Genomic DNA, 12893 nt, shown 5'->3' on the forward strand with positions numbered 1-12893 from the left:
GTAAAGTTTTATTGGAGCACAACCACACTCAAACAGTTACATACTGTTTTCATACTATAGTAGCAGAATTGAGTAGCTGTGGCAGAGTCAGTAGCCCACAGCCTAAAATGTTTACTCTCTGGCCTTTTACAGAAAGTTTGCTGACTCCTGGTTTAGACATACATTTTCTTCCACTCAACATTGCTGGATAAACTCTGAAAATGTCTTAGTCATTGGTTGCTGTTTATCAAGATTTTTTAAAGTGATATACCATTACTTTTGATCTAACAAGGTACCACAAAGGTAATAATTAAGTTACAGCTGTAGTTGATTACATTCCTGGGGCAAATTCTCCGTTCTTCAATTGAACACCTAACTGAAGTTGGGTGTTTTCTAAATTGCACCAGTACCACATTCACAAGTCATAATTTTGTTGTCATATTTGTGGGACCTCAGTGGAAACTAGGATAGAAAGAATCCCATTACAACTGGCTAAATGATAAACATCTAACCCCATTTCAGTTAAAATTAGAGAAAGTAAAAGATTATTCCTAGAGGTTTGTTAAGCAAATTATATAGCAATAAAGGGCATGAAAATATTTTCCCCCTGTCTATTCTTTGAGTAGCCTAATACTAAAGTTTTAGTCTCTGGACTTACATAGCAGTGGGCCTTTGTTCAGACAAGGTTGAGTAAATGAAGTACTATCAGTTTTCTGTTTGTGATTTGTTCATTATTCTAAGTGTATATGTGGCCGTTAGCGCATTGCCTAACACAGAACATGTCTTCAGAAATATTTGTTGAATTAATGTCCTTGCAAGTAGACATCTTTACAGGATTCACTTATTATTATGTTGCATTAGGCCTTTATACATATAGAAATAGTAAATTTTATCATTGCTTGGAGGACGGCGAGGTTAACCTTAGCTGAGATTGGTAAACGAGACATGACAAAGAAAATACAATTAGAGTAACTACTGAAGGACTGAAAAAACAGAAAAGATAGGTAAGGAAGGCATATAAGGCAGGGAGATGGCATTGATAGAGACAGGCACATGTAAGATGAAATGACAGGAGTGGGGCTGTCCCAGCCTGCTGGAAGCAGTCTGTTTATTCAGGTTAGAGTGATTGCTCGTAAAATTGAACAGGTAGGTTAGGTCTATAGCTCTAGAATTTAAATACCTTAGATACCTTATCATATTACTAGAAAACCACAAGATGCTTGAGCAGAGGAATGAAAAGGAAAAGACACTAGGTATGAGGAGATGAGTTAAGAGACCCTGAAAGGTGGAGGAGCAATAGACAATGACAGGAAAGAATGATATGAGAACTGTTGAAACGTATGTAACTTGACGAGATCAGGGGGAAGAGAGTGAGGAGGTCAAAACTGATCACAGGGTTTCTAGCCTCAGAAAACACGGTCTTGTCATTGATAGAAAGTAGGAAATCAGAAGCATTATGAGGGAAAGGTGATTAACTCATTTTTAGTAGAGGAGGTCTTGAGCTCGAGAGAGAAGCCAGGGGCTTCCCTGGTGGCGCAGTGGTTGAGAGTCCGCCTGCCGATGCAGGGGACACGGGTTCGTGCCCCGGTCCGGGAGGATCCCACATGCCGCGGAGTGGCTGGGCCCGTGAGCCATGGCCGCTGAGCCTGCATGTCCGGAGCCTGTGCTCCGCAACGGGAGAGGCCACAACAGTGAGAGGCCCGCGTACTGCCAAAAAAAAAAAAAAAAAAAAAAAAAGAAGCCAGGGCTGGGAGGTAGATTTCAGAGTCCCCAGAATAAAAGAAGAATGCAGTCCCAGAAAAGGCCTTAGTATTTAGCTCAGGAAATCAATCATTACCTTTGAAAATGAAGACCAGGTTGCCAAAGATTAAAGCTGGGTCACCCAACATGAGGACTTGGACTTCTAATTGCTCGTCAACGTAGTATTGGAGAGATTTCAAAAAGCCTAATAGAAATTCCACATACAGCTAAATAACAAACAAAAATGTCACAATTCTTTTTCTTTTCCTGAAATCATACCAATCCAATGTTGGTTTTTATGCAGACTAGAAGTTCTGAGGTACATTAATGATGGATTTGATTGATTTAAAGTGGGAAAGTGCATTATTACTTAATCTTGCCTCTTCGGCCTTTTGAAAGAATTCATTGAAGTGTTCCTTGGAACACACTTTGGCAAATGTGTGAGATAATGATGTGAGGTTGCCTAGCAGCAGGCTCTCTGATGGGCAGAATCAGGCTTTTAGTCCCAAGATGTCCACATAACTGCCACACTAATAGGTTACAGAGTGTTGCCACGTACATTGCTTCATCTGGTCTTAGCACCACTCGTTAAAATATCTCCCAGCCACCTTTATTTCCGAAATTAATAAGGCAGTCTCCTTTTAACTTTGCACATTCCTAGCTGTTGAGAGTTGCTCTAGAATTTATTTGGAAGAATCCAGTACTTTCTTTCCTTCAGCTTCTGTTAAGAAAATTGAAATCCTGCTTTTTTTTTTTTTAATGTCCATTAGCAAAATCACCTTAGAGTGAGTTTGTGCCATGTGTGTATATTTTTTTATGTGCATGTGTCACATCTGTGGCTATTTAATTCAGTTACCCAAAGAGTAATGATGCAAAGAGCCATAATAAATATTTGAGGTTAGAAGTGGATTTTGACATGGACATATTTCTTACTCTTCTATTTGATTATGTACATTTCAAGGAATTGATTATTATAATCTGTGTATCATTAACTAAAGCTATGAAAAGCTCATTGCTAAAAATCCTTAGAGTATTTTTCAACATCCTGTGCTTCTTCAGAGCTTCGAAAATAGACTCCTAAATGAGAACTGTGTGCACATCATGGCTTGTAAGTTATGTGTGTTTAGAAGTTTCTCCTGAAATAGACAAAAAGCATAAGCAAAATTAACTGCAAGGTTAATTGAACACTCTCTTAGGAGAACTACACTCCATGCCAGAAGGTTGCTGGATTTTCTTTTCAATTTTAAAAAGAGAAAGACACCAACAGACAATTGGGAAAGAGCAGTTTCATACACAGATATGCATCAAAGACACCCCTTGTTAATGATCTCAGATGACTGGATATGCTGAAATATAATGCCAAACAGCATTCTTTGCTAAATAGCTCCAAGTAGAGCCTTAGGAGTTTCTACCTTGTCCAAGGTAGAGTAAGTGCCACCAGTGGAATCTAGTTCCTACAACTGACATTGAATTCCATTGGCAAAGCGTCTCCTCTGACTGGTTTTTGGCATCATTTCAAGGGTCCCCATCCCCCAGCAGCTGCTGTGCTGTAGAGTGCCAGCGTAACTCGGAGAGAGGCAGAGATCATTCAGAGCAAGCACTGGGGAGGTTTTTGGCGTCTTCCACATCATGGGAAGCCAGCCAAGTTGTGCTTAAAGCCAACTTCTAAAAAAAGACCTTTCAAAAATATAAATGTTTTATAGCTGAGCTCCTGCTTGAGAAGTCTCCCCCATGTTCTGTCTCCTCTATCCCAAGACTGGCCACAAGCCATTAGCAAGGGGCAGATGAGAAGGGAAAGCTTTGACTCTCACTTTCTCCCTAATCTCTTAGACTCTCAGGGGTGACGTTCTTTACTGGACTTGGGACATATGGGGGAAGTGAGCTGGGGTCCTGTCAGAAGGTGCTAAAACCAAAGGCAAGAAAGGCATGGAGGACAGAGGCCAGACATTTGAAGCAAAGAGTTGGAGCCAGAGAAGGAACAGAAGGAAAGTCATTTGGTCCCTGCTTTGAATGTAAAGAATGATTTGATAGTGTTTATTCTTGCTTATTTTTTTTCATTCCAGTTTATTTGCAGCTAAAATTCTTTGTGATAAGTATTGGGCTTCTGTCTAACAGGACCTCTCCTGGTTTGACTGAATGTTCCTCAACATAGCTATGTTTCCTGTATGTTAATAAAGGCATCCAGTATTTTCTTTTACTGTTAGGAATTGATGCAAACCCCATAGATTCAGAGACGCAATGACTTTTGACAGTAGCTTTTTAAAAATAATAATTGCTTTTTTCACATATATGTATATCCTAGATGGTGCCAAAGGTCCCAGATCACTGAGGGCATCAAGTTTGTTGGTGGTGCGAGGAGGAAAAATTAAGCGGAAGTTTGTGGATCTGGGGTAAGCTCTTCATGAAGTTAAAAAGCAAGCCCTCTGTAAGAGAAGGATTAAAGGAGAAAATGTCAAATTCCCCTTTCTGACTGTGTGCTGTCATTATAGGGCGCCTTTGCGAAGGAATTCCAACAAGGGAAAGAAATGGAAAGAAAAAGAGAAAGAAGCCAGTAGGTTTTCTCCAGGTAGCAGGTACGGGTGGGTGATTAAGAACAGATGTATCTCTGCATCTAAACTTTCTGGCCCCTTTCCATTGTTAACCGGAATTAGTGGTCCTTATCTCTGTGCTGAAGTGATACAGCTAGAGGTGAGATGAAAACAAATTGCAGTTGGTATTTGTCTTACTCCGATTGAAGCCTACACCTGGCCTCGGGTAGATCCATTGGCTTAATTGCAGAATTATGGTCACATGAACAGTTTTAATAAATGTTTATCTAAATACAGTATAAATGTATCTATGTGATGTGTCAGTTAGACACATTTCAGCTTTTTTGCCTGGCTACCCACAATTCTTGTGTCTTCTGGTTATAAGTCTGAAAGGGTAATTTTGCATTTAAGTATATTGTTGGCTTTCAGGACTGTTCGGTCCACATGCGGGTAAGAAAGACCAGTGTCTCACTGAACTCAGCTATTAAGTTGATTTTTGCTGGCGCCATCAACTATGCTTACTGTTCAATAGAGACTTTCCTATAGAGAAGTGAGCTTTGTATAGCACATTGTCAAGCTTTCCCAACTTTATGCTGAGATTACATAATTGTAAACTTAGGTTTATATAGGGAGACAGTAAAGCACAGAGCTGTCTCTGAAGTCCAACTGCCTGGGTTTGAATCAGCGCTCTCCCAGTCACTACCTTTAAAACCTTCGACAAGTTATTGAGCCTCTGTGCCTTTGTTTTCTCATATATGAAATGAGGATAATAAGAGTAGCTACCTGTTAGTGTAAGGATTAAATGAGTTTTCATGTAAAGCGTTTAAAATGGTACCTGGCACATAGGAGGCATTCAATAATAATAATAATGATAGCAATCTGCTATAATTCTTATTATTATTTGCAAGTTACAAAGAAGTTTTATATTTATCATTTCATTTGATCCTTACAATAAGATTGGGAGGGCAGATAATAATACCATACTTTATTGATGAAGAACTTCACCTTCATAGAATTTAATTGATTAGCCCATGATTATGCAACAAGCAATTAATGTCAGTTAGCTGGGGCTTGGCCTCCTGTCCAGATGTCTTTCCAACACTGCATGTCACCTCCTAGTTACTTAAGCATCTAATGATGTTTACATTTATTTATGAATTTTGGGAATCATCCCAATAGTATAGACTAAGGAAGAAACAGACAAAATGCTAAGAATAAAAGAATGTAAAATTATTTGGGGACCACCTATCCATTTTATAGGTTGTCCCCAGCTGTTTCCTTTTTTCTCTTTTCTGCCATACACCTTGGTGAGAAATTGTACCTTCTCCCTGGGATTACAGGAGAATGGGGGAGAGGGTGAGGGATGAGAAGAGAGAATTCCAAAATTAATTATTTTTGTTAGTCTGGGTTTCCTTTATGCTGTACAATGGAGAAAGGCAAGAAAGCTCTGTTTATATTAAGGACAGGAATCTCAGGAAAAATAAGGCCATAATGCAACTCAAGAGCACTTTTAACTTTGTGTGGTTTTAGAGTGAGAAATATAAAACAGTCTACTTTATGCCTTAGAATTAAGAATAGAAAACTATCAAATATGCTCAGGGGAAAAAACAACAACAGATAGTGAAACCGTTTAAGGGAGAGAGAGAGATGCCCAAATGCACAACGGGAGAGAAACTTGAACACTTCTGAAGTGACACTGTGCTCCCTTCGGTCCCTGGGCTCCTGAGGCAGCCACTGCCTCTCACCTTTGGGGCCCCACCCTCAATGGGACATAAGCGCAGGCATCCAACAGAGTGGAGGGGAGAAGGTTTGACTGAATTTCGTGGTAGGAGCCAGAGAGTTCTCACGCCCTTGTGTAAATTGCAGGTGAAAGTCAAGCAGGTCTTGACTCTGTTGGCAAATACTCACCTTACTCCAGGCAAAACCACCATAGTCCAGGGTGGGCGGTCATCATCGTGCTGCTTAACGGCAGCCGATAACCAGCTTTTGAAGCAGCAGCCAGCTAGGCTGCCTAGTCAGCTACATTTTAAAACATTAACTCTGCAGTCTCTCCGCATCAGTAGTCACAAACAATTCACGTGTACAACATTACAAAGTAGTTTTCAGTTAGAATCATAGTTTCATAATTATTTGTAATTACAGTAGAAGGTTGACAGGACTAAAAGGAATTCATGTAATTGAAACAGTAGGGCAGGGAAGAAGAAGGATTTTTTCAGTTTCAAAAAAATAAATTTTTGAGCTATCACAGTAATTGGTTAACAGTAATCAAATCTAATGACAGCCTCCATTCTCCTATGTAGATGAATAATGGGCCAGAACCGTATTCAGAACATATTGCAGGAAGCACAGTTACTGCCCAGTAGGAGCATAATGCAGTTGAATTGGTTTCACAGGGCCCCTGAAGGTAGGTGGGTGGCAAGCACCATCAGCTGCAGGGTCCCACTGCAGTTGTGGAGAAGAACTGGGGGTAAACTCATCACTCCTGTGAGGTTTTCTCAGAAAAAGGAGGATTCACAAATTGAGTTAGTAATCTTATCTTTTAGGCTTTTCATCCAGTTCTTATAAGATTGTAAAAATCTGATGAGGTCATTCAATCAGTGATAACCTAAGGCTACCGGACTTGAAAGAGGCCAGACATTCTCTAAATGTGGTCTTGGTTTTAGTTTTTTCCTTCCCAAAGAGTAAAGAATTAACTGTATTCCTTGTGGAGACAAAGTGATTCAAATACATGACCAACATGAAACAAACAGATGAGATTAAAATAAGAAGAAGTAAACCCTACAGACATATATGGTTTGGTTCTGTCCTTTTCAAATACATGCTCAGTGAACTTTCTGATTTAACCAGATAACATAGCGGATAACAAAAGCAGGAAACGCTTAATCGTCAGAGCTTGTTCATCCCTTAAAGTACATACCAAAGAGTAAGATAAAATACTCTCCTTAAGAGTAAGGAGCCACTGGTGTCAGTGGAGTGTCTATTTTTGGAGCTCTGTAGGAGAAGCTCCCACTTTAGTCACTGAATGGAAAGCCCTGTGAGCTCTGTAGGAGAAGCTCCCACTTTAGTCACTGAATGGAAAGCCCTTGAGCAGATATCTCAAAGCAAGGCTAGAGGGTGGCGCGTGGGAAAATTATGGGGAAGGGAGATGGCGCTCCTCTGTGGAAGCAAATCTGCTTTCACCTTAGAAGTGTGAACAGTGGAGAAAACACTGAGCTGGAATCCAGTATTCGTCCTGACTTTGCCATAGGTAAGTCTGAATTCCTTGGACTTTGGTTTCCTACCAAAAAATAAGTGTGGTCAACTAAAACTACATGGTCTGTAACTCCCTATCCATCTCTGCCTGCACTATCCAGCATGGTAATCTCTAGTCAGATGTGGCCCTTGAGCACTTGAAATGTTGCTTGTCTTTATCGAGATGTGTTGTAGGAGAAAAAGCATGCTCGATTTCAAAGACTTCGCATGGAAAAGAATAGAATGTGACATATCTTGGTATCTTAATAATTTTATAATACTGATTACATGTTGAAATAATATTTTGAATATTTTGGGTGAGATAAAATATATTATAAAAATTAGTTTTACCTCTTTTTTTCCATGTGGCCACTAGAAAATTTTAGTTGACTTATGTGGTTCATATTATATTTCTGTTGGACAGTGTTGATCTATATGATTCTATGAAAACCATACTCTTGATTTCTGACTCTTTATTTTGTTGGTCTGTAAATTAGCATGTATTCATTTGTTTGTTCATTCTTTTTTTATCTGTATGTACTCCTCTTTGTTCCAAATATTATTTGTTTATATACAAAAATATATATGGTACAACAGTATAATTTATTTTAAAAGTAAATCAGATAGGGTAAAACAAGATAAAGCAAAAAGTAAGGTTGGTACTTAGAACATCTTCAGCAGTACTTTCATAGTAAATATAACAGTGACCTCCAGTAAAAGCCAAGAGCATAATGTCAAGGCGATTAAGAGCCCGAGTTCAAATCGCAGCTCTGCCACTTGTCCTCTTGAGCAAGTTACTTAACCTCTCTGTACCTCAGTTTTCTCATCAATAAGATGGAGACATATATTTACCTCTTCAGGTCATTAAGGGGGTTGAGATCACATTTAAGCACATTTTAAGTCCTTAATAAATATAAATGGCTATCATCACTATTAACGCTTAAAGTAATTCTTATTGCAGGGATATAAAACTAAATATTTTCTGGACATATTTTTCTGGCAGTCTCATTCATGCAGGGGTGACTTTGGTAATATCTTGACGAATACATGGACTATATGGATTATAGTTCAGGCAATCCTTCATAGATGCCATTTCTCTCAAAGAAACTTTAGATAAATCATGGTACTACAGTGAGTTTGAGATGATACTGCATGACAAGTATCTGGAGGGCAGTTCTGCCCTGTTGCTGAGCAAGGGCCAAGCCTCTGCTCCTGAGCTGGAGTTGAAACACACCCTTTCAGAAGAGCTGAGGAGTGGGATAAACACATGTACACAGAGAGAGAAACCCCTTTCTCTGCCTAAACCCGGTCCACAGAGGCACCCCAGAGAGGAGCCAGCTTTTTCCTTCAAAAAAAAAAAATTTTAAAAAACAAGAAACAAAAATGTAGCTATAAATGCCGGTGGAGAATGGCCATTAGAAAATGGCAGAATAATTTGAGCCTGAAAAGTTTTAGAGCGCACGTTACCAAGCCACTAGTGGCCAGGAACAGTGATGGCAAAAACTCACCACTGGAGAACTTAACCTTGGCCATGTAGCTCACGTGGGCTCTCCCCTTCACTTGATATTTTTAATGCCCAAAGGTAGTAGCTTTGTTCTTAAAAAGAGGATTATTTGGGTTATAAATTAAGAGTAATTTGTTAAAGTGTCCAATTTTAAAACCTAGCTTTTTTTGAGTTTAGCTCAACTTAGAAATCCCGTCATTTCGTTTTACACATCGAGTAAAATTTTATATGAAATAAAAAAAATTTTATATGAAAAAAAAATTTTATATGAAATAAAAAAATTTTATATGAAATAAAAAAAAATTGTTCGAACAATATTAGCTTAGCCTCAGGAGAGCAGACCTGTTCCCCCATAATTGTCTGTCCTGTTTTTAGCTGCAGGTATAAATTTAATCTATTTAGTTTTCCCTTTAAGTAATTTCCAGTGCCTTAAACCTGACAAACTTACATTCCTAACAAATCAACACTTTTCCTACTTAAAAAAACTCTTGAAAATCTACTAAATTAAAATAACTACAGTGACTCTAAACATCCCAATACTCTTTATCAGTGTGGTAGTTTTACACCTAATTAGTTAAATCTGAAATCAGTTAAATATATTAAGGTAGACTCAATAGACGAGTTTCTTTCTCAGTTTCTAATAATACAAATTTTCTTAAAAACTAACCGGTATATTTATTATTCCTAAACTAATATTTTTGTTTTGATAATATGGATTTTATTTACATAATCATCTTGCTGTTTCATTTTATATCTTCCCAGTATGGGGGAGACTCATTAAGGGAACAGTTTCTCCATCTCAAGTGAGTGTACGGGAGGAAAAAAAATATATTTTTCCCTCTACACTCCTAGGTTCTTCAACTGAAGTCCTGTAAATTAGACTGACAGAAGACAGATTAACAAGGGAAAAGCATACAAATTTAATGTAAGTTTTATGAGACACAGGAGCCTTCATTAGGAAATAAAGACCCAAAGAAGGAGTTAAGCCTGGAGAATTTTTATCGTAGGTTTGATGAAGCATGGAAAGTTGTGGGGAAGTGTGATAGGACAGAAAGGTATGAGCCTAAGGGTAGTAAACTGGGGAAACTTAACCAAGCCTGTTCATTCATTTGCTCAGGTTCCTCTTGGCATCTGTCCATCTATGGAATTAAGGATGCTCCTTTCCTCTGGGTATAGGGAGGGCACCTCTCTTACATGAGGGTCTTATGACCTGGTTCAGGGGAGATGGGGAAGGTCAGAGAGCCCTTCCTGCACCTGCCATTTCTCAAATTCCTTAAAATATTCATAGCTTAAAATATTCACTATGCCAAGGTGTGCCCTATTTGGGGGTAGCGTGTCCTGAACCCCATCATAAGTTAAGGTTAAGCACTCTACGCTGACCATCTCTAATGGGCTGTTAGTTATTGATCAGATATTTAGACCATAACTCAGGATCTAGAAGCAGGATATTTCAAGGTTGTTGGCCTGGCTGCAGATGGACACCTGCTTGTTATAGCTGTTACCTGTTCAGGTCTCTCAGTCCCCTACAGAAGGGGTGGATGTTAGAACCTTGCAGAATTACTTCCTCTGATTTGAGTAAATGGAGGTCTGCAATCCTTCCTCTGGTTGCACCTAACTTTCTTCAATTAACCTCCTTTACTACCTGCTTGAATTCTATATTCTGTTTATACTTTTTCTGTTCTGGAAGTTCCTGAACTCCTAATTATATTTTGATGACATCCAATTAGACTCTGAATACTTAATTGTATTCAAAATTAAACCAAAAAAAAAATCACCATGGAATGTTTACCTGAGCAACTTAATTTTGGGGTGCTAGCACCAGGGTAAACTGGTTTCAAGATATATAAATGAGTTAATTATTTTATAGAGTTGTTAAACCATTTAAATGCCAGGAGGCAGTTACTCTCCCCACCTCACACCCCCAGCAAATGGCATTTTCGGATTATAGAGACTTAATTTGAAGACATGCTTTCTCCCAGTTCCTAACAATAAAACAATCAGAGATATAGCAGTGATTTATGAATCTATTTTTTCCAAAAATGATAGTAAGTCATTAGTGTATAAGCTAAAAAAGAAAATGAAGCAAGTATAGAACACATACCTGTTTTGATCCTCTAGAAATTATTTTCAGATCTATTAAGTATTCATTTCTACCAATCTTGATTTTTCAAGGGAGTTATTAAGGATCTGTATGGAGTTTATGCCCCTTGGCCCATAACCTGCCCTCAGAGTCAAAAAAGTTAAGAAGGGAGGGAGGGAAGGAGGGAAGGAAGAATTTTATGTTATTCTTAACAGATTTCTCCACAAAGTGAAACAGACTATAAGAGTGGTCAATAGTAGAATAACTGTTACCAAACCCTTTCTGCTCCTTTTGTAGGCCCGAGAGTTGTATATCCAAAAGGAAATTGGCATTTATTTTAGAAAGCTGGTGAGCTGATAGGTCTATAATTTTAAAGTAGTGAAGAGTTTGCTCTTTTAAATGAATATTCTATACTCTAGGTCCAAGCAAATGGAAGCATATCACTGTTCAGTTTTTTGAAGGATACTAGGAACCACACAGAGGTTCCATCAGCTCAGGGAGTTTTAGAGTCAAGGATACACAAAGAAGTGAGGGGGACAGGATACAGCCCCAGGAGGGGCACAGCCAGACCTCGAAAATAGTCTTCAAAATATCCCAGGATCTGGTGGTTTGCAGCTGTGAGGACAGTGGTTGTCTCCTTAGAAGTGGGCTTTCTTTGCTTTCTATGTGACTATTCCTTTGTTCCTCCATTATCGTGGTGTGGAAAGCTAGAGCAGAAAGCCTCTGGATATTATCCAAGGCTGAGCTTCTATGATCTCATTCATCACATTGGCCTTCGGACCCGTCTTTAGTGCTGGATGTACAAGTCCACATGGAATTTTTACTCTTGAGTATTTCCCTGGCAGTGAGAATTTTATGAAAGGGTTTAATGAGACATGGTCTGCAGATTTTCTCTGAAACGTTACCTGGCCAGGATCTGAACTACCAAAAGTCCTTTTCAAATAGGGCATTAGAATGACAACAATTTGGCAACAATATTCTTATTTCCTACCTATTAAAAGTGGTAGTGGACAGTGAACTCTATGCTGGAAATGAAGTGGTACATTACTCTCTTTTTCCTCGTTCCAAGGAGGATTAAGAAAAGGATATATAAGATCAAGATCCATTCCATATGGGAACAGAGTCAAGGATGGGCACTTGAATTAAATAAATCAAGCTTAAAGTTTGGCCGTGTGGCTGACAGGGTCTTGGTGCTCCAGCTGGCTGTCAGGCCTGAGCCTCTGAGGTGGGAGAGCCGAGTTCAGGACATGGGACCACCACAGACTTCCCGGCCCCATGTAATATCAATCAGCGAGAGCTCTCCCAGAGATCTCTGTCTCAACACTAAGACCCAGCTCCACTCAATGACCAGCAAGCTCCAGTGCTGGACACCCCATGCCAAACAACTAGCAAGACAGGAACACAACCCCACCCAATAGCAGAGAGGCTGCCTAAAATCATACTAAGTTCATAGATACCCCAAAACACACCACTGGATATGGTCCTGCCCATCAGAAAGACAAGCTCCAGCCTCATCCACCAGAACACAGGCACCAGTCCCCTCCGCCAGGAAGCCTACACAACCCACTGAACCAACCTTACCCACTGGGGGAAGACACCAAAAACAGTGGGAACTACAAACCTGCAGCTGGCGAAAGGGAGACCCCAAACACAGTAAGTTAAGGAAAACTAGAAGACAGAGAAATATGCAGCAGATGAAGGAGCAAGGTAAAAACCCACCACACCTAACAAGTGAAGAGGAAATAAGCAGTCTACCTGAAAAAGAATTCAGACTAATGATAGTAAAGATGATCCAAAATCTTGGAAAGAGAATTGAAAAAATACAAGAAAC

At 39.3% G+C, this 12893-nt stretch overlaps 1 protein-coding gene across 4 annotated transcripts in view; it reads left to right on the top strand.

Moving 5' to 3' along the window:
- The window catches only part of PPP1R9A (protein phosphatase 1 regulatory subunit 9A), a 326308-nt gene that overhangs the window by 293123 nt on the left and 20292 nt on the right, over positions 1-12893 (top strand). For 2 of the 4 annotated variants that reach the window (XM_060157051.1, XM_060157050.1), the window contains exons 13-14: positions 4022-4109; positions 4209-4292. The exons of the other annotated variants lie outside the window; for them this stretch is intronic. In XM_060157051.1, the coding sequence (XP_060013034.1) occupies positions 4022-4109; positions 4209-4292 (172 nt within the window). The remainder of the gene's footprint in view (positions 1-4021; positions 4110-4208; positions 4293-12893) is intronic. 4 annotated transcript variants of the gene reach the window in all.

The sequence above is a fragment of the Lagenorhynchus albirostris genome, chromosome 8, assembly GCF_949774975.1.
Source record: "Lagenorhynchus albirostris chromosome 8, mLagAlb1.1, whole genome shotgun sequence".
Lineage (NCBI taxonomy): Eukaryota > Metazoa > Chordata > Mammalia > Artiodactyla > Delphinidae > Lagenorhynchus > Lagenorhynchus albirostris.